The sequence below is a fragment of the Loxodonta africana genome, chromosome 22 (genome assembly GCF_030014295.1).
Source record: "Loxodonta africana isolate mLoxAfr1 chromosome 22, mLoxAfr1.hap2, whole genome shotgun sequence".
Lineage (NCBI taxonomy): Eukaryota > Metazoa > Chordata > Mammalia > Proboscidea > Elephantidae > Loxodonta > Loxodonta africana.
This window is the reverse complement of record NC_087363.1, coordinates 42245943-42266812: the sequence shown is the minus strand read 5'-3', so window position 1 is coordinate 42266812 and position 20870 is coordinate 42245943. Positions and strand designations below refer to the sequence as shown.

General features: G+C 41.0%; 1 protein-coding gene across 6 annotated transcripts in view; it reads left to right on the top strand.

The window, feature by feature from the left end:
* FANCD2 (FA complementation group D2) overlaps positions 1-20756 on the top strand; it is a 53687-nt gene extending 32931 nt beyond the window's left edge. For 5 of the 6 annotated variants that reach the window (XM_010589974.3, XM_023547933.2, XM_064274904.1 and 2 more), the window contains 17 exons: positions 25-137; positions 1110-1256; positions 2511-2624; positions 3547-3675; positions 3817-3935; positions 5900-6010; positions 6816-6946; positions 7805-7898; positions 9260-9382; positions 10251-10344; positions 11222-11293; positions 12066-12104; positions 13156-13230; positions 14002-14076; positions 15030-15176; positions 16752-16847; positions 20645-20756. In XM_010589974.3, coding sequence (XP_010588276.1) covers positions 25-137; positions 1110-1256; positions 2511-2624; positions 3547-3675; positions 3817-3935; positions 5900-6010; positions 6816-6946; positions 7805-7898; positions 9260-9382; positions 10251-10344; positions 11222-11293; positions 12066-12104; positions 13156-13230; positions 14002-14076; positions 15030-15176; positions 16752-16847; positions 20645-20716 — 1751 coding nt within the window. In that variant the 3' untranslated portion in view covers positions 20717-20756. Of the gene's footprint in view, positions 1-24; positions 138-1109; positions 1257-2510; positions 2625-3546; positions 3676-3816; positions 3936-5899; positions 6011-6815; positions 6947-7804; positions 7899-9259; positions 9383-10250; positions 10345-11221; positions 11294-12065; positions 12105-13155; positions 13231-14001; positions 14077-15009; positions 15177-16751; positions 16848-20644 lie in introns of those variants that run through there. The other variant, XM_064274905.1, reaches the window with a different exon arrangement.
* Positions 20757-20870: the final 114 nt, after the last annotated feature.

Sequence of the window (20870 nt, the reverse complement as noted above, 5' to 3'; positions counted from 1 at the left end):
CCTTTTCTCTTTTTGAAACATAAGGAGGAAGGAAACGAAAAGCAGATGGCAGCAAAACATCCTCCCCTGACACGCTCTCAAAGGAGGATACTTCGGAATGTGACCCTACACCATCTGATAGAACCCAGCTGGAAAAGGTACTGGGATACCAGGTCTTCATGAAGGGGCGTGACAGCCCTGTGAGATGAAGAGGGTGCCAGCATCGTTCTCTGAACTTTACAGAGGGAAAAATTAGGGAATGGGGAGGCAACTGAACTCTCCTAGGCCTAGCAAAATTGGAATTAGGCCCTAAGTCCCTTCTGTCCATCCTGTTACTGCTGCATATTGTAAATTGTTTTCTCTAGCTATTTTCTTGAATATTTTACTGCCTTTTTATACTCCTGCAGTACTTTGAATTCTCTTTTAGAGCAATTATCAAATTGTCTTATGACAGTTTTATATATACTTGTTTTAGCCTCTTTTCCCTTCCAATCCCAGATTATCAGCTTCTCAGTAAACCAAGGTAATGTGAAATGCTCAGTACAGTTTGTGGTATTTGTTAAACTGTAATTTCTTTTGCCTATAACCCTGTACTACTTCTGGGATAGGTTTCATATGTTTGTGAAATTGCCTGAACCAGATGGATTGCTATTATTTCTTTTATTCAGCTGCTGTTTATTATTATGTGTTGTTCCTTTAATCCCTCTAAAAACCCAAGGTTACTATTGATATCCACATTTAAGAGATGAGGAAACTAAGATCCAGAAAGGGTAAGTGACTTGTCCAAGGTCACACAGCTAATAAATGCTTGAGCAAGGATCTGAAACCAGATCTTTCTGGCTCCTAAACTCATGGCTTTCTTCACTACACTATAATACCTCGCTGGCCTAATAGTTCACCCCTAAGTTGAAATCAACCAAGGTCTCAATGTGTGACCTATATTCCCATATTAAATTAGGATACTCGGTCTCAGGAATATTTGGGGACTTGGTAAAGGAAGTTGGTGACCTGATGAAGGTGCAACTTTTTGTGTAAAATGAATGCATGTTTGCACTTTGAAATATTTGTTAGAAAGTAGATTTATAGAGGAGACTTGTTTATTTTCTTGGTCGCTGCTACTTTCCCTCCAGGAATTCACAAAGAAAGAAGAAGAAAAGACATCAGTGTCGCTACAGAATTACAGTGCTTTTTTCCGAGAGCTGGACATTGAGGTTTTCTCTATTCTGCATTGTGGACTGGTGACGAAGTTCATCTTAGACACCGAAATGCACACTGAAGTAAGTGGCAGAGCTGCGATCCCCGAACTTAATCTCCTTTCAGAAACTTCCTTATTCCTGTTCTTATTTCAAATAAAATACTAACAGTGAGACAACTTGGAAACTAGCTTCAAAATCCTGTACCTGTGAAAGTACTGATGAGCGATCATCCTAGTTGTCTTGATGTTGGTAAGTTAATAGGTTTTTTTAATAGTGTGTAAGACAGTGTAAAAGATCGTGTTAACAATGTGGCCCTTACCTTTAGGTTACTGGTCGTAAGCTATTTAGATCAGTTTTGTAGAGCAGCGCCATTACAGTTTATAGAGGTCAATGCTGTTTTCACTTCTTTATGATGTTTATGCAGTATCCAGCAGACCCTTACTGAGGCCTTTATTGTATTTGCTGCTAATGTAGACACTGGTGATGCAATAGTACATACAGCATGGTGCTTGCCTTCAAAAAGCTGATAATTTAAGAGAGGAAGTAGAAATGTGTAGCAATACATGCTGTTTTGATGGTCTGAACCAAGGACCAGTGAAACTGTAATAAGAGAATGGTATTTATAAGGAAGTAGAGAACATTTCACAGAAAAAGTGACTTGATAACGGGATTCCACCAGAGAGTAGAATTTCTCCAGGTAGAGTAATTGAGAAACAGCATGGATTTTTACCTGATAGTTAAAAGAATGTAAGCTCCTTCAGAATAAAAAAGTATCTTTCTTTAAGAGAAAAAGAAAATCTTTATCAGTTTATACTTAGGAATTCTCCGTAAATGTATGTTGAGTTAACAGATTGAAGTAAGAGGCTATTTTTGACCCGTTCTGCTTCTGTGAGTATATAGGGACCCTGACCAGAGTTAATAGTAGTGAAACATTAAGGGAAAGGAAATACGAAGAGATTATTTAATGAACAGGGAAAGGTAAAATTTCCTTGAAATAATTATTTTTTTATCCTAGGGTATTTAGGAAATGCATCTCGGATTCACAACTGGAAAAATATACAGAGAAATTTATCTGTAGAGAAAAAGTGTGTCTTCTAAAACTATACTGCCCTGGATTCCTCTTTAATAATTTGAAAATTTTACTTCAGAAATACTTGACTTTTTGATCACTTGGCATCACATAATAGCAATCATTTATATGAGGTGGAAGAAATTTCCCCCTCTTTTGTTGAGGGCCAGATTTTTCACCCACTGGGAAGAATAAACATGAACTGTTCCAGAAAACAGATGACTAGGGCACACTTAGAATTATTCCCTCCTTCCTCCGTGTGACAGGCCACAGAAGTTGTACAACTTGGGCCCCCTGAGCTGCTTTTCCTGCTGGAAGATCTCTCCCAGAAGCTGGAGAATATGCTGACACCTACTGCCAAGAGAGCCCCCTTCTTCAAGGTTAGTCTAGGCAGACTCAGGACCCAGGCTTAATGGATCTTAATGGTGAAGAAGTTGTCTCTTTCTCTGGCATTGTGTTTGGGTCATTGGGTAGCACAGTGGCAGCCCCATTGCCAGACCATATTCATCTTGCTTTAGAAAGGAACTCTGAAACAGAGGAGACAAAAAAAGGTACCCAACACTGGAAATGAATCATGTTCTTTGCTCAGCCTGCCAAATTAAGCCTGTGCCCAACCCTCAGTCTAATAGTTGACTATCTAGAGAAGGCCAGAACCTCAAATGTACATATGATGTACAAATGTGTGCATAGTGTCTAATGAAGCAGTTAGATGATACAGACAACAAAAGGTGAAAACCGAAGTGTAAACATTTAAAGATTAGTATATCCAGTTACTCAATTCATTCTTTTTTGTACTATTTTCTCCAGTCTTGTCAACTTGAGTTTATATTTTTGTGTGAGCTTTGTCTCCTTAGTTATTGGAGGTCTATACTTCTCAATCCAACACTGTTCTTATTCTACAAAAGCCAATCTCTGTTATTTGAAGGTGGGGTAGAATTTTTTATCCTTCTATCAGAATATAAGGAGCCCTGGTGGCGCAGTGGTTAAAAGCGGTCAACTGTTAACCGAAAAGTCGGCAATTCAAAACTACCAGCAGCTCCAGGGGAGAAAGATGTGGCAGTCTGCTTCTGTAGAGATTTATAGCCTCGGAAACCCTATGGGGTCGCTATGAGTCAGAATCGACTCACTGGCAGTGGGTTTGATTTTGGTTTTTATCAGAATATATAGTCCTTAGGTAATCAGCTCATTTCTCTCATCCACACCTACCTAGTGACATAGATTGGACTAAATTCCACAGTGAACTCTTAGCTTCAGAGAAGCCATCCAGCAGTTTCTCCCCCAGTAACTCTGAATTTATTGTAGAGTAAAGGAAGCTGGAATATTGGATTCTCACATCTCCATCAAAGATCTGCCCAAGAAATTGCTCACTGTATTGTTCAACTGCTGACCCCCATGTGTAACCATCTGGAGAACATTCACAACTATTTTCAGGTCAGAAGCCTATTTTATTGTCATTATAGAGACTTAGAAATCACTAAGTGAACGAGAGATTTCATTTTTAACTGAGAGAAATTGAAGGGAAATGAGGGCAATTGCAGAAGCGGCCGTCCTAAAAACATTTTTCCCTTTCAGTGCTTAGCTAGTGAGAATCATGGTGTAGTTGATGGACCAGGAACGAAAGTTCAGGAGCACCAGATAATGTCTTCCTGCTATCAGAGGCTACTGCAGATTTTCTATGGGCTATTTGCATGGTGAGTATGTGGGACGTATAGTACACATAGATGAATGAGCACGTACTTGCTTTTACTCACGGTCAGTCACCAAGGCCCCAAAACCTTATGTAAATATGGTACTTTATTCTTTTTGGAATGTTTTTGTCTGCATCATTTCATTTGATCTTTCACCCTCTCAGATTGATGGAGTGGGTTTTTTTTTTTTTTTTTTAATATGAACTCACTGCCCCGTAAGGTTCCTATCTAATCTTTTGAGTGGCTGTTCTCAGTTTAATCCCATATAGATAGTTCTTAAAAGAGCATAATGCTCAAGGCAAACCTTTTTTACTAGTTAAGCTAAACTATTATTTGGTTTTAAGATGCCTTTAGGGAATATTTTTGCTTTAAGGTTTAAAGATCATCTCAGGGCAATAGTTTCAGGGGTTCATCCACTCTCCATGGCTCTAGAAAGTCTAGAGTCTGTGAAAATTTGAAATTCTGTTTTACATTTTCCCCCTTTTGGGAGCTGTTATTCTTAATCCATTTGACAATTAGGTGACTTGCACTTAGCTAACCTGTAACAAATCTGACCATCTAGTTATTCTGGTCTCAGGCTGATGGAGTCTCTGGTTTATGTGGCCGTTTCTGTCTCTTGGGCTCATATTTTCCTTGTGTCTTTGGTGTTCTTCATTCTCCTTTGTTCCAGGTGGGTTGGGACCAATTGAAGCATCTTAGGTTACCGCTTGCTAGCTTTAAGACCCCAGATGCCATCACCAAAGTGGGATGCAGAATATTTTCTTAATAAACCTTGTTAAGTTAAGCCAGTTGACCTAGATGTGTCCTGAAACCATGGTCCCCAGATCCCCACCCTTGCTACTCTGTCCCTCGAATTGTTTGGTTGTATTCAGGAAACTTCTTAGCTTTTGGTTTAGTCTGATTGTGCTGACTTCCCCTGTATTGTGTCCAACTTTTGTCTTCAATTGCCCTTAGATTTTCCTTAAATTCAAACTCCTTTATATAGCTTCTAAGGCCTTCTACTATCTGACCTTTGCTCTTCCACTCATTTTCTTACACTCTGCCCTCCAGCCATTCTGAATTAATTTCAGTACCCTATATAGCTTTTATATAGCTTTACCTGGAAGGTTCACACATATTCAGCCTTCTACCTGGAAGATTCCCTGCCCTGACTGACCCCTAGCATTTTCTGACTCATCCTTGAGATCTGAACTTAAACTTGACTTCCTAGGGGGCATCTTCTCTGACCTCTAGACCAGGTAAGCCTCCTTCCTATCTCCCTGATGCCCAGTTCTCTCCTAACACTCTGGTATCCTCTTGTGATAAAACTCCTCACATTTTATCATAACTACACATTCATCTTATAGTTCATATTAAAAAAAAAAAAAAAAAACCTACTCTTCTTCGCTGAACTGTGAGCTCCATTAGAGCAGGGACCAGTCATTTCTGTACCCTCAGTAGTTAAAACCAGTGCCTGGCAAAAATGATTTGAATAGACACTCCATTAAAGGAGATATACAGATGGCAAATAAACACATGAAGATATTTAATATTATTAGTTACTAAGGAAATTAAAACCACAATGAGATTATATAACACACCCAAGTGTTGGCGAGGCTATTTAGAAATTTAGCAATTTGACAAAATTATCCCTGTAAATAAATATTATTCCTGTTTTTTGTTTGTTTTTGGTAGAAGACTGGGGCTTATCTCCAAAATGTAGGGGATGAAGGAGTTCCTTTCTCCCTTGAAAATAAACCTATGAGGGCTGTTAGGTCCTTAAGGAAAGACTGTTTGGGGTGTACTTCAGCTTCAAGTCTGATACTCAGAGCTGTGACTGAATTTGGCACTTGAGTGCTTTCAGTTTCTTCTCCTTTTTTCCTCCGTTGACTTATGCATGGTACAAACTAGAGGTCAGGACCCTCAAATACTATCTGAGCAAACTTCCTGAAAATAAATTAAGCTATCTAACCTTGACTTTCCCATAGGAGTGGATTTTTCCAACCTGAAAACCATAACTTATTAAACTCAGCCCTGGAGGTGCTTGCTAGCCGACTGAAGCAGGGAGAACATGACCAGCCCTTGGAGGAACTGCTCAGGTGGGTTAGATGACACATCCCCAAGTGTGGTCCCAAGAAACTCTTAGGAACGTGGTCAGCAAGATTTCTTGAAAATAACGAGTTTCTCTCAGTAGTTGTGAGGGAAATTCTTGGTATGTTCAGCTAGTTTTCCTCAGTATGTGAGCTTTCTCATCTACGTATCCAGACAGGGACGGATTACCCAATAAGCAAGGTACTCATGGACTTACTTGTACTTACTTACTAATCTGTAGTACAGTTTCACCTGTTTTTCTCTTTTAATTTGTTTGACCTCCTCCCTAACACTCAGTCAGGATTTGACTCTAGTTTTTATCTCAACTATAATTTTGGGTTGATTGTAACTCCACATCTCAGTGCATTGAAAGCTGACCATATAGGATACATTTCTCCCAAGTTTTACTGAGTTTCTCTGCCTTATAATTTCCTTTCACTTTGTTTCTGCGAATCCAGAGTTTAAACGTTTTTCTTAGTGTGTCGTCTAAGGCCTTAAAGAGCAAATTATTTATCCAGGGTTGCACATATAAGCATGACTGAGACTAGTACTTGATTTCTTGGCATATATGACCCCTTCAAGGTCAGCATTCCATCCACTGGGCTCTGCTCTGCCCTGGCTTTCTCCATACAGCAGAGTTCTCCAGCAATATGCTTGTAAGACATTTGCTACAAGACACCTAAAAATAGAGAGGACCCTGATTAGTCCATCAAACTACTAAAGGGAACTTGGGCAACTCCTGTGCATTTAGACATATCCGTAATACTTGTGGTGCTATTTTTTGTTTGTTTCTCTTTTCTTGTCTCCTTACAGCCAGAGCTTCCATTACTTGCAGAATTTCCATCACAACATTCCCAGTTTTCAGTGTGCTCTTTATCTCATCAGACTTTTGATGGTCATTTCGGAGAAATCTACAGCTCCTTCTCAGAAAAAAGAAAAAATTGGTGACGAGCCCAGATCCTCCTTCTTTTCATGAATAAGATTAATAATTTAAGCTTAGAAACTTGAGGTTTCCTAGGACCTTGTGCGTTTTTACATGTAAATCTCCACATAACTATGGACATAAGCCTCTTGCTATACCAAGCAGGCCGTTTTCTGATTATTTCTATGACTGATTTTTTATGCTGATATTGTTTAGTCTGAGTTTGGTTAGCTCAGCTGATGAGATAATTTTCTGTTTTGCTTAAATTTATTTGCATCCTTTTTTTTTTTTTAATTACCTGAGACATCTGACATAAAGAGACAAGCCACAAGGTTAATAAAATGGGAGCGAAAGGAGAAATCAGGATCAAGTATAAAGGAAGGCCTGACCCCTTCCCTGAACTTTTTCTTTAACCATCTTTTCTTATAACTTTTGGAACGCAACTCATTGATTATATATCTCACATACAAACAGAAAGCAAGAAGAAAATGCAAACCAAACCTTTATTATTTCCTTTTGATTAAATGGGAAGAGTTTGGTCTGAATCTGTGAGGTGGCCACTGCTTATTGGTCTGCCCAGGAGGAACAAGAGTGGCTTTCCCACTGGCAAACAGCATTCCTTTTCTGTATGTGTGTACATTTGTGTTTCAGGACTGGGAAGAGGTGGGGCATGTTGGGTCTTGGATGGATTTATTTCTGGCAGAAGAGCCAGGAGAGCAGAAGCACAAGACAGCTTTTTTTTTTTTTTAATTGTTTGTTAGACCAGAAACTACATAGCAAAGGTTTGAAAGAATACTCCTTTTGATTGTTAATCACCCCCGAAAGCCTGAAAGAGAAGAGTGACATAGATCTCGTATACATGTGTCTTGTTCTCCAACAGCCTCCCTAGCCAAACAGTTCCTGTGCCGGGTGTGGCCAAGTGGGGAGAAAGGGAAGAACAACACCTTCAATGACCAGCTGCACGATTTGCTCTGGTGAGATGCTTGATTTCTTCCAAGGAGCCAACTAGCCTTTTTCTATTTTGCCACTGGTAGGAGCCCTCATCTGGTCAGACTGAGAAATGACATTGGTTAGGGGGAACTAGAAAGCAATGACATAGGTTTGAAATGAATAGAATTTGGAATATGTGGATCTTAAGATCCTCTAGTTCTGTTTTATACTGTTGGCTAGTCCCTTATCATTAAATCATAAGGGAAGTGGAGGAGTCTGCAGTCAAGGAATCAAATATTTGTTTGCCTGCCATATCCAATGCATGTCTATCACCTCCAACATGTCTAACTGTATTTCCAGTTGAGACATGATTTATTTACCTCCTGGCTGTATTTGGAATCCTTCTTATTTTATTAAAATAAATGCCAGGGCTGGGGACCATGGTCTCTGGAGGCATCTAGCTCAATTGGCATAACAATTTATAAAGAAAATGTTCTTCACTGAACTATGGTGAGTAGTGTCTGGGGTCTTAAAAGCCTTCGAGTGGCTGTCTAAGATACATCTACTGGTCCCAGCTGGAGCAAGGGAGAATGAAGAAAACCAAAGACATAAGGGAAAGATCAGTCCAAAGGACTAATGGACCACAACTACCATAGCCCCCACCAGACTGAACCTAGAACAATTAGATGATGCCCCGTTACCACCACCAACTGCCCTGGCAGGAATCAAAATAGAGGGTCCCAGATAGAGCTGGAGAAAAATGTAGAACAAAATTCAAATTCACAAAAAAAAAAAAGGACCAGACTTGCTAGTCTAACAGAGAAGGGAGAAACCCCAAGAGTATGGCCCCTGGATACCCTTTTAACTCAGTACTGAAGTCACTCCGAGGTTCACCCTTCAGCCAAAGATTAAGTTGGCAGTTCAGATCCACCAGGTGCTCCTTGGAAACTCTATGGGACAGTTCTACCCTGTCCTGTGGGGTCGGTATGAATCAGAATCGACTTGACAGCAATGGGTTTGGTTTTTTATACAGCAAACAAAAATACACGTGAGGAACGTGCTTCATAGTTCAATCATGTATGCAAGACTAAATGGGCACACCAGCGCAAAAGCAAAGACGAGAAGACAGGAAAACAGGACGAATGGAAACAAGGACCCTGGGGTAGAGAAGGGGAGAGTGTTGACACATCACAGGGTTGGCCACCAAGGTCACAAAATAATTTGTGTATTAATTGTTTAATGAGAAACTAATTTGCTCTGTAAACTCTCACCTAAAGCACAATAAAAAAAAAATAATAAATGCCAGAAGTTGTTTTAAAGCGTAATGCATGGGAACATCTTAAAGAAGAAGTCTTGGTTTAGGAATTTCTGACAAACGTTCATCCTCCTCTGGCCCTCAACGCAGCATCTACCTGGCGCACACGGACAGTGTGCTGAAGGCCATAGAGGAGATTGCAGGTGTTGGTGTCCCAGAACTGATCAACTCTCCTAAAGATGCATCTTCATCCACATTCCCTACACTGACCAGGTAAGAGACTTCTTCCCTCTAGTTCACTCCTTAAGGCAGAATCACCCCAGTGTATGTAGTTTCCAGATGACTACCTTATTCCTCATCTAATTCTGATGCTTCTTGGGAGATGACATGAAGTCTCCTCAGATGATAGGTTTAATCATTCATTCAATACATGGTGAGTGCCTACTATGCCTTCTCTCCAAGGGCTCTCAGCCAACCCACACAGAGGACTTTGCTAAGGAATGTGTTTTCAGTAGTTACAGTCTTCAAAGGCGGTGAACATCTAGTCACCAAACTTCCATCCGTGCTTTCATCCTTAAAACTTGAGACTATTTTTCCAACATTTTAACCACTTTTAGAAGGACATGTCGTTTATGTCTCACTTACTGGGTTTTGTGTCTCATAATACCTATAGCTGTCTTAGACTTTCAGTAGTTCTCTTTCCTCCACTTGTATAGCCTTTACAGTTTATAAAGCACTTCCACATTCTTTACCTCATTTGATCCTCTCGATGATTCTGAGGTAGGAATCATTGCCCCTGTTTTACCGATGAGGAAAATGAAGACTGGAGAGGCAACTTGCCTAGGCTTATACAGGCAATAAAATAATCATGGAACAAGGACTCAAACTTACATCTTCTCATTACTGCTTCACCATTCTTTCTATACCACCTTTTCTACTTCCCTTCATAAAGTTAATTCCATTTCATCACAAGCAATCTTAATCTTCTTAGGCTCATTTCTGAATCCTTTCCACTCTTCCATTCTTTCACATTTAGAGAGGTGGGGAAGGAAATTATTTTTGGTTACCTGGCTTCTTCCCAGGAAGATATTTCTAACCAGTTTGCCATTGTGTGTGCGTGCATGCCTTTCCCCTCTGCTAGGCACACGTTTGTCATTTTCTTCCGTGTGATGATGGCTGAACTAGAGAAGACAGTGAAAGGTCTTCAGGCTGGCACAGCAACAGACCAGCAGCAGGTGGGTCAAATATACCCACTTTTTTTTTAAGAAGTGGACTCTGTGGTACTTGGAAACTGCCGATTCTTCTATTTCTTGGGTTCAGGGTTCTTCTTCTAAGCTATTTCCTTTGAATTACGAGATCCAGAATTTTTTTTCCAAAGAGTCCCTGGTTTAACTTCCCTTCTCTATAGCTAGAGGTGAGAATTGGGCTCTGCTTTGTCTGGCTACTGCCCAGGAAAAGCTTGGACTGCTCCATAGGCCTTAGTCCTGGAAATGTCTTTGGTTGCTTGCAGCCTCATGTGCCCAGCAGTTTGCCCTTGAGAGCAGATGTGAGGCAAGCAGAGCTGTTTGAGATGCCGTGGTGCTGGACCTTGGCAGCTTGCTAACCAGACCAAGCTCAACTGCTGAGAGCACGGGCTAATGAAGAGAGGCAGGCAGGCCTCAGAGCTCTGATGGCCAGTGGATATGTTGCAGAGTCTTTTACCTACATGAGAATTACAGAAGAGGAAACCTCTTTTTAGAAGACCTATATCTATAATGTGGAAACCCTGGTTGTGTAGTGGTTAAGAGCTATGGCTGCTAACCAAAAGGTCGGCAGTTCAAATCTACCAGGCGTTTCTTGGAAACTATATGGGGCGGTCCTCTTTTGTCCTATAGGGTCACTATGAGTTGGAATCGACTCAATGGCAACGGGTTTGGTTGGTTTGATGTCTATAATGTACCCTGTTCTCACACATGTGCAGCCTTCAGAATCATCCTGTGGGGGCAGTAGTTACCACATCTCTGTGGGAGGGTAATTAACTTAAATCTCTGAATAGCTGTGTAATCCAAGAAGTATAATAAGAGAAGTATTTGGCTGTGATTCAGAGGTGCCTGTATATTTGGCTGCCCCCAGGTTCATGAGGAGAAGCTCCTCTACTGGAACATGGCTGTTCGAGACTTCAGTATCCTCCTCAACCTGATAAAGGTGAGCATGGAGGCTCCTGGACCCATCTCACTGGCTCACTGTAGAACCCAAGGGTCCTGGGTTCCAAAAGGGACTTTTCTTCCTTTCTCCCCCGTTTTCCTTGTGGATTTGCTCCTCCGGCTGTCTTTTTCCCTTGTTCCCCTACTCATACCGGATAACCCCTGCTTGTCTCCCTAGGTAATGTCTTTTCCTCTTTTCCTTCCTCTCTCCTGCCTGTGCCACATGCTACCCGATGGCTCCCTGTATGTGTCATTCCCCCACATTCTGTCGCCTTGCCTTGGGTCCTCTGTGATCTGAGCACAAGCCCCGCTATCTGCCCGTCCCAGCCCTGCGTGCCTTCTCTATTCCTCAAGCACGCTCTCTGCTCTCACCCACTCCATGATTTTGCTCGGGCCGTTCCCCCAGCCTAGAATGTCGTTCTCCCTCCTTTCTACTTCTCTTATCCACTCATTCTTACGGCTTCAGATCAAGGTTTTGAACCTCTATAATGCCATCTTTTCAACATCCCCAGTTGGGATCAATATCTTGTTCATCTTTGCCCTCTTCTTCCTTTTCTTCAACATCAGTTATGGTCTTTATTTTGTATTGTAATTAATTTAACTTTTGCCATCTCTTTCCTCCACTAGATTCAGCTTCTTTAAGAGCAGGAATGGCACCTTCTTCATTTTAGAATTCTCTACAGCACCCAGCGCTGTGCTTTATACAGTGGGAAAAAGACTGAGGTGCTCAAGAGAGCAGACTCAGCTTCAGTTTCTTGCTTTCATTTTTCCAGGTGTTTGACAGTCATCCTGTCCTACACGTGTGTTTGAAGGTGAGAGGTTTACCGGGCCCTCTTAGCATTTATTCTTCCCGTGGATCACTCTAGGAGAGGGCCTCAGTGAGATGAACCGCTTGGTACCTTGCCCACAAGCCGGAGTCAGAATCAGTGCTAACAGCTGGTAACTTAGGGAAGACGATGGAGATGCTTTCCTACACGAGTTGCATTAACTGGAGAAGCTAATGTCCATATGAGTTTGGAAACTCTTGATCAGAGTCTTAGAACTCGGAGGAGCAGCTTCAGGGCCATTGGGAATGGGAGCAGTAATCACCTTTCCTGGTGCTCCTTTCCAGGCAACAGGGAGGAAGGGAGTAGATGATGCCTTTTTTTAAAATTGCTGTAAAAATATATATAACACAACATTTTCCAGTTTAGCATTCTTCAGCAGTACAATTTTGATTCTTCAGCTCATAAATGTGGGAGCTGATAGCCTGATAAATGCCAAACTCCTCTCCCATGAGGATAGCCTGGATCAGGCCTATAAATCATGGTAAACTCAGTGGGTTAAAAGCTAGGGAATGTTAGGGAGAGAGTGATTCCTCTCCATTCCTGATGTTTCCTTCTGAGTGACGGCACTCCGTTATTGTGATCTCCTGGCCTCTGTCTTCCTCTTTTACTCACTTCACCCTGATGCCAGTAGGAGAGGTAGTTGAGTTGGGGGTGATTTATTTGATTGGAAAATTCAGGAATTGGCCATGTGCTTCTTAGCCCTACCTAGTTTTCTCCTTTTTGGGAGTAAGTTGTCCTCAGGGAGCTGAGTTCCCCTCTGCCCCTCTACACTGTCACAGGCTGAGCAGCCCAGCCTCTATCCATTGGCTGCGACCGTCCATTGGCTGTAAGTCTGCCTAATTCTGGGGCTTTAGCTAGCTGGCCCATATGGTTTTGACATTCTCCAAATTAATCTCCTCCCCCCAATTTATTTGTTTCTATATAAAAACAAGAACATAACCCCCCCAAGCTGGGTGATCTTGTGTTGCCACCTTTTAGGTGAAAGACCTCAGCTAGAAGTTACCAGTATTCATCACATGTCTCCTCTCTTCTTCAGTATGGACGTCTCTTTGTGGAAGCATTTCTGAAGCAGTGTATGCCGCTCCTAGACTTCAGTTTCAGAAAACACAGGGTAAGATCTGAGCCAGATTGTTAGAACATGCTCTGTACAGTTGCTCCAGGTTCTGGTCCCCAGTTTTACTTGAGCACCTCTGGTCTACTTCAGCTATAGCCAGAGATGCCCAGCAGGACTGAATATTCCCAAGCAGGCTGAACTTGGACCCACTCTGGTTCAAACCCACCTTCCTACCTATAGTCTAGATCTGAGGGTGGTAGTTCCTTCTAGCTTGATTTTATTATGCTGCTACACTCCTATGGCCTTGTGGCTCAGTGTGTCGTTTGCTTTTTCCTTTGTGCTCGTCTGGGTCTACTTTTAGGAGAAATGAAAAAAGAACTCATTTGTATCATAAAACTCTTTGCTGTTAAAAATGGACAGTTGTGAGAGTTTTTTAGCCAAGTGGAACCCAGGACTAGAGTAGTGAATTGGGGATGGAAACAGAGGCGATGATTTCTTACACACATTTAGCACGGTGAACTTTGCCAAACACTCTCACGATACTTGCTTGGTTCCTCATAACTCTGAGAGAGAAGGAGGGAGAAGGGGTTCTTATCACTCTCAGACTTACTTTTTTTTCCTATTACACAAGGGACGAGAGTGAGAGGTTGAGATTGGCAGCTAGCCAGCACTCCTCTTCCTGTTGAGGGCCAAATTAAGATGATTATCAGTATAATGGCTGGAACCTACAGAGCTTATCCTCTTGGGAGCCCTTGGTTACAAGGGAATCTTGCATCTAAAATGAAATGAGAATATTTCGTGCAACATTGTGAATTTTGTTGGCTATAGGAAGATGTTCTGAGCTTACTGGAAACCTTCCAATTGAACACTAGGCTGCTTCATCACCTGTGCGGGCATTCCAAGGTAAGATGGAAAGCAGGCACATCCCCAGCCCTCCTGTTCGCTTAATCTGCAAGTGCTCTTGGGAGTTGTTGAGCTCCAGTTACTTCTTTCTTTTTTACCCTTCTTGAGCCTTTATATCTGGGTCTGTGTCTGTCCAAGGGCACTTACTGAGAATGGTCAAATCTTCGGTTGCTGAGAGGAATTTCTGCATCTGAAATTTGACACAAGCTCCATAGCCCTATTTCTTCTAGAAGCTCTTCTTGGGTGAGAGATACAGAATGCTACAAAGTACTGTGTGTGGGAGGACTATTATGTAAGCAGTGACTCTCTGCTGGAGACAAGAGGCGGCTCTAAAAGCAGCCATCTTTAAAGCTATTTAGTTCTACTTACTTGCCAAGGAGCACATCTGTCTCTTGTGAGAACATTTCAGCATTAAAGGACTTACCTACTTGAAGGCTTCTTACAGTTGGATCGGACAGCTTTTGTCTGAAGGAATACAGATAAAAGCCATAGAATTCTGTAGTCACTGGCAAACCAAATAATTCTTCTATGCAGTTCCTAATGCTCACTTCCTCCCCTAGTTCTAAATTTAGATGGTACTGAACAGTAGAATTTTAAGGACTCTTCTCCTTTTCAGCTAAATAAGGCAACTTTGTTGCTTAATAACAGCATAAATATGTTTTAAAATATTCTAGGTAAATTCATTGATAAGAAGTTCTGAAGAGGAATTTAGAGGTGTTGGTGGTATGTCTCTAGAGTCATACCAAAAAAGCTCTTGGAGTTTTTTACCTTGAAGGACAGGTGCCATTCTCTTTGGAGTACTCTGCCAAACTACTACAGTTTCATGGAACATGTCTCTGGCAAGGTTTATGTGCTTATTGAATGCTCTGGGTGCCAGGAATTAAAAAAGTTTTTGTACAGGAAATGTGAAAGCATGGTGATGAACCCAAGCAGATGCCTCTGTTCCCACTTAGATTCACCAGGACATGAGACTCACCAAACATGTGCCCTTGCTCAAAAAGACCCTAGAGCTGTTGGTTTACAGAGTGGAAGCCATGCTCATCCTCAACAACTGCCAGGAGGCCTTCTGGCTGGGCAATCTCAAAAACCGAGACTTGCAGGTAAGCCTGGGGCTCAGCCAGCTGTAATCCCTCACACCCATTCTTTGTGAATGCATTGGAAGTATGTCAGGAAGGTCACCTCAACCCTGTGCCTTCGGTAAGATGCTTTTGTCTATGGCTGTTGAGCTCATAGAGTTACGGCCCATGGGCTCTGGTCACAGGCTACACCCATCGTCCAAGGCAGCGAAGGCTCCAAAAGGATGCCATTGATTTAAACAGGGTTTCACAAATAGAGGACCCAGATCAGTACAAACCTCTCTCCACAACCAGAGGGGCTCCTTTAAGCTCTGCTGAGGGTAGATTCATAGTAGCATTTTTTTATATGGACGTTAATTTTTTTTTTTTCCTCCCGAAACTAGTCTGTCTTATCCCTGAAATTATACCCTGGATAAATTCAACAAATGAGCATTTCTAAGGTCTTTCCATTGTCTGACTTTGGGCTGAAATGTTAGGTTGCTTATAATACTGCTTTGGAGCTGTAGCATTTTCCCACAGAGGTCCAAGCCCTTTTCATACATGCTTATAATATCTGAGTGTTATAATCTGTTATATATGAAAAAATAGTAGCATAGAGGTTTAGCTTCCTTTCTTCAAGTTAACCTCATGAGGTAGATACTATTGTTTCCAAGAGAAAACTGAAGCTCAGAGAGGTTAAGTAATTTACTTAAGATTATTTAGCAAAAAAGTGGGCAGAACCAGGATTTTAGTCCGTGCAATTCTGCTCCAAAGTTGATGTTCTTAACTCTTTCATACCAGGCAGTACATATAGTGACCACTTAACTTTTTCAGCCTCTGGGGTTTGTGGAGGAGCTGCTTTCCTCCTGACAGTGTGTGCTGCTGGTACCTTTATGACTGTTTGAAACTGAAGAAATTGGTGTGTGCCCCAAGTTACTATTTTTGCAGGGTATTGTATGAAGGGATGCTGAATCAATATTTTTTTAGGGAAAATTTTTAAATCAGTACACGTGTACCTCTGGTCTCTGGGGTAGAATTAGGGGTACACATATGTACCACTCTAAGGGTAGGATTGTGGGAGAGGGCAAGAAAAAAAATCCATACTACCTACCAAAAATTCACACACACTCAATGATTCAGCATGCTTCCATTAATTAAAACACATGGTATCAACAAAAATTTCAAAGCAGAAAATAATACATTATGCCATCCTTTAGCCTCTGTACGGCCATTTGTAGTTGGTGTATTGGTGCTCGTATACCTTAAGGTATTTGGGAAATTTGAGAGCCATAGTCAACATTGACTAAAAGAATCACTAATACAATTTAAAAGTCTAGTATAATATTAGAATACAAGACCTTTTCAAGAACTGCATCAGGCATGGGCAAATCAGAAACCTTGAGCTGTGAAATCACTTCTTCAGATACTGATCACAAGTCAGTGTCCAAGTTTGACTATGTTTGAATGGCTAGAATATTTTCCTTTCTCCTTCCCTAAGCTACACCTTTCTCCATCTGTTTGTCTCTCCCATTTCTATGGAAAGAACTGTACTTCCCTTTTGCCCCTTTGAGGTCCCAGATATGGTCATTTAACCCACCATTTGTTGTGGTCCACATTTAGGGTGAAGAAATTATGTCCCAGAACTCCCAGGAGAGCACAGCAGATGCGAGTGAGGATGATACACCATCCCAGGTCTCCAAGAGCAAAGTAAAGGAGGTATCTCTGCTAAAGGCAACAGAGTGTGCCTTGATGGTTACTTTCTTTAATTATTCTGAGTTGGTGCAGTGTACAGAACTTTCCATGTCTATATTTATAATCAAACACTTCTATACCATCTCCATCCCATCTAAAACAAGCTTATGTGTTTATATAAATTCTGTGAAGCCCAAAAAAAGCAAGCATACAATCTTATAATCATTCTTGAGTATCTCAAGTTACAGCATATCTTATAGAGCTGAAAACTTCCTTCCATTGCAACCTGCTTCCCTTAAGTTCATATCTGAAACCATTTTAGAGGATAGAAAAGAAGGGGTCACAGTATTCTGAGTGTTGAGAAGAATGAGTTAAACCACCTAAACATATTTGAACACGTAAAAATAGAAATGCTTTAACCAAGGCACAGAGTTAAAAGCTGTCAACACTGAGTAATAAAATAGAGTAGGGATCCTTATTATTTTCTGGGGTATAGATGCTCTTGAGAGTTTAAAGAAAGCTAAAGAAAAATGTGTACACTTATAAATAGCATGATTTGGGTGGGCTATAGACACTGAGACACCACTTGGCTGTCAGTTTGTTGTATTGTGGTGGCTTGTGTGTTCCTTTGATGCTGGAAGCTATGCCACCGGTATTTCAAATATCAGCAGGGTTATCCATGATGGACAGGTTTCAGTGAAGCTTCCAGACTTAGCAGACTAAGAAGAAGGACCTGGCGATCTACTTCTAAAAAAATTGGCCAGTGAAAATCTTATGAATAGCAGCAAACATTGTCTGTTATAGTGCTGGAAGATGAGCCCCTCAGGTTGGAGTGCACTCAAAATACAACTAGGAAAGAGCTGCCTCCTCAAAGTAGAGTCAACCTTAATGATGTGGATCGAGTCAAGCTTTTGAGACCTTCATTTGCTGATGTGGCATAACTCAAAATGAGAAGAAACAGCTGCAAACATCCATTAATAATCAGAACGTGGAATGTACGAAGTATGAATCTAGGAAAATAGGAAGTCACGAAAATGAAATGGAACGCATAAAGACTGATATCCTAGGCATTAGTAAGTTGAAATGGACTGATATTGGCTGTTTTGAGTCAGACAATCATATGGTTTACTACGCCAGGAATGACAAATTGAAGAGGAATGGCACCGCATTCATTGTCAAAGAGAACATTTCAAGATCTATCATGAAGTACAACCCTGTCAGTGATAGGATAGTAACTATACACGTATAAGGAAGACCAGTTAACTATTATTCAAATTTACGTACCAAACACTAATGCCAAAGATGAAGAAATTGAAGATTTTTAGTAACTTAGGCAGTCTAAAATTGGTCAAACATGCAAACAAGATGCATTGATAATTACTGGCAATTGGTATGCGAACGTTGGAAACAAAGAAGATTCGGTAGTTGGAAAATATGGCCTTGGCAATAGAAACAATGCCAGAGATTACATGATGGAATTTTGCAAGACCAACGACTTCTTCATTGCGAATACCGTTTTTCAACAACATAAATGGTGACTGCACACATGGACCTTGTTGGAAGGAATACACAGGAATCAAATGGACTATATGTCATGGAAAGAGACAATAGAAAAGCTCAGTATCATCAGTCAAAACAAGGCCAGAGGCCAACTGCGGAACAGACCATCAATTGCTCACATCCAAGTTCAAGTTGAAGGTGAAGAAAATTAAAACAAGTCCACTAGAGCCAAAGTATGACCTTGAGTATATCCCACCTAAATTTAGAGACCATCTCAAAAATAGATTTGATGCACTTAACGATAATGACCAAAGACCAGACGAGTTGTGGGATGACATCAAGGACATCATACATGAAGAAACAAAAAGGTCTTTAAAATGGCAGAAAAGAAGAGACCAAAATGGATGTTAGAAGGGACTCTGAAACTTGCTGTTGAGTGTAGAGTGGCTAAAGCAAATGGAAGAAATAATCATGTAAAAGAGCCGAACAGATTTCAAAGGGCAGCTCAAGAAGACAAAGTAAAGTATTATAATGAAGTGTGCAAAGACCTGGAGTTAGAAAACCAAAAGAGAAGAACATGCTTGGCATTTCTTAAGCTGAAAGAACTGAAGAAAAAATTCAAGCCTCAAGCTGCAATATTGATGGATTCTGTGGGCAAAATATTGAACAATATAGGAAGTATCAAAAAAAGATGGAAGGAATACCCAGAGTCTCTGTATCAAAAAAATTGGTCGATGTTCAGCCATTTCAGGAGGTAGCATATGATCAAGAACCAGTGGTACTGAAGGAAGAAGTCCAAGCTGTACTGAAGAAGACATCGGTGAAAAACACGGCTCCAAGAATTGACGGAATACCAAGTGAGATGTTTCAACAGATGGATGCAATGCTGGAATCACTCACTTGTCTATGCCAAGAAATTTAGAAGACAGCTACCAGACCAACCCACTGGAAGAGATCCATATTTGTGACCACCCCAAAGAAAGGTGATCCAACGGAGTAAGAAAATTATCAGACAACATCATTAATATCATGCACAAGTAAAATTTTGCTGAAGCTAATTCAAAAACAGTTGCAGGGAACTGGTAGAAATTCAAACTGAATTCAGAAGAGGACTTGGAATGGGGGATATCATTGCTGATGTCAGATGGATCATGGCTGAAAGCAGAGAATACCAGAAAGATGTTTACCTGTGGATCAATACCCATGGAAGCAGCAGTCAAGAAATCGAACAATGTCTTGCATTGGGCAAATCTGCTGCAAAAGGCCTCTTTAAAATGTGAAAAAGCAAAAATGTCACTTTGAGGACTAAGGCGCACCTGACCCAAACCATGGCATTTTCACCTGCCTCATACACTTGTAAAAGCTGGACGATGAATAAGGAAGACTGAAGAAGAATTGATGCATTTGAATTATGTTGGCAAAGAATATTGAATATACCATGGACTGCCAGAAGAATGAATAAATGTGCTTTAGAAGAAGCACAGCCAGATTGCTCCTTAGAAGGGAAGAAGATGAGACTTAGTCTCACATACTTTGGACATGTTATCAGGAGGGACCAGTTCCTGGAGAAGGACATCATGCTTGGTAGAGTAGAACGAAAGAAAAGATGGATTGACACAGTGGCTGCAACAATGATTGTGAGGATGGCATGGGACCAAGCAGTGTTCTATTGTACATAGGGTCGCTATGAGTCAGAACCAACTCGACAGCACCTAACAACATAGACACCGAGAAGCTCAGGTTTAAGGACCGCTGCTGTGGAGCCTCTGTGCAATTTGAGGCTAATACAGAAAGATCATTTAGTAAGAAAATTTTGTTAATGCTCCTCTGTTTTATTTGTATTTATACCTTCACCTTGTTTGCATAAAGAATTTAAGGCATGTTATAATGTTTGGTACTTTTTCCTAAACAAACCTCCCAGATTAGAGTTGCAGATTAGATGGGATTTTTTGCTGGATTCTTGTTGAGATACGCCAGTGTATTTTCACAAACGTTTCTTTATGTATCGAGTGCCTACTTTGTTCCTGTCAAATACATGCAATAGAGCTGAAAGACCATGGCTCACTTAAAAGTCATGCAAATTTGTTTTAGTTACAGAATGGTAATGTCAGTCATTATCAAAATGGTCTCACTCCACGGTCTTGGATTAAAACTCATGATGTCAAGAATGGGGAAGCTTTGATTCATTTTACAAGGGAATTGTTTAAACCTATTATTGGTAATTAGTACATTTGTATTTCCTGTGGGAGCAGTGTTACAATTCATGGAGTCATCCAGAGCAGGGACCTAAATATTTAACTTAATTATCCTTTGCCCCTTAGGATGAAGATGATGAAGTAAGTGATGAAGGAAAAGAGCAAAACAGTGATGAGAGTGATGATGACTCTGATTAGACCTCAGAGAGACAGTTGCCATCTACTGCCCGTCTCCGCCAGCCTCTCACCATTTTGTGTTCAGGGTTTGAAATCTGCTATCTGCCTTTGTAACTGGAAGCATCCTATTTTATCCTTAGAGAGGGGGGCTTTATTTGATCAACTTAATTGTGGA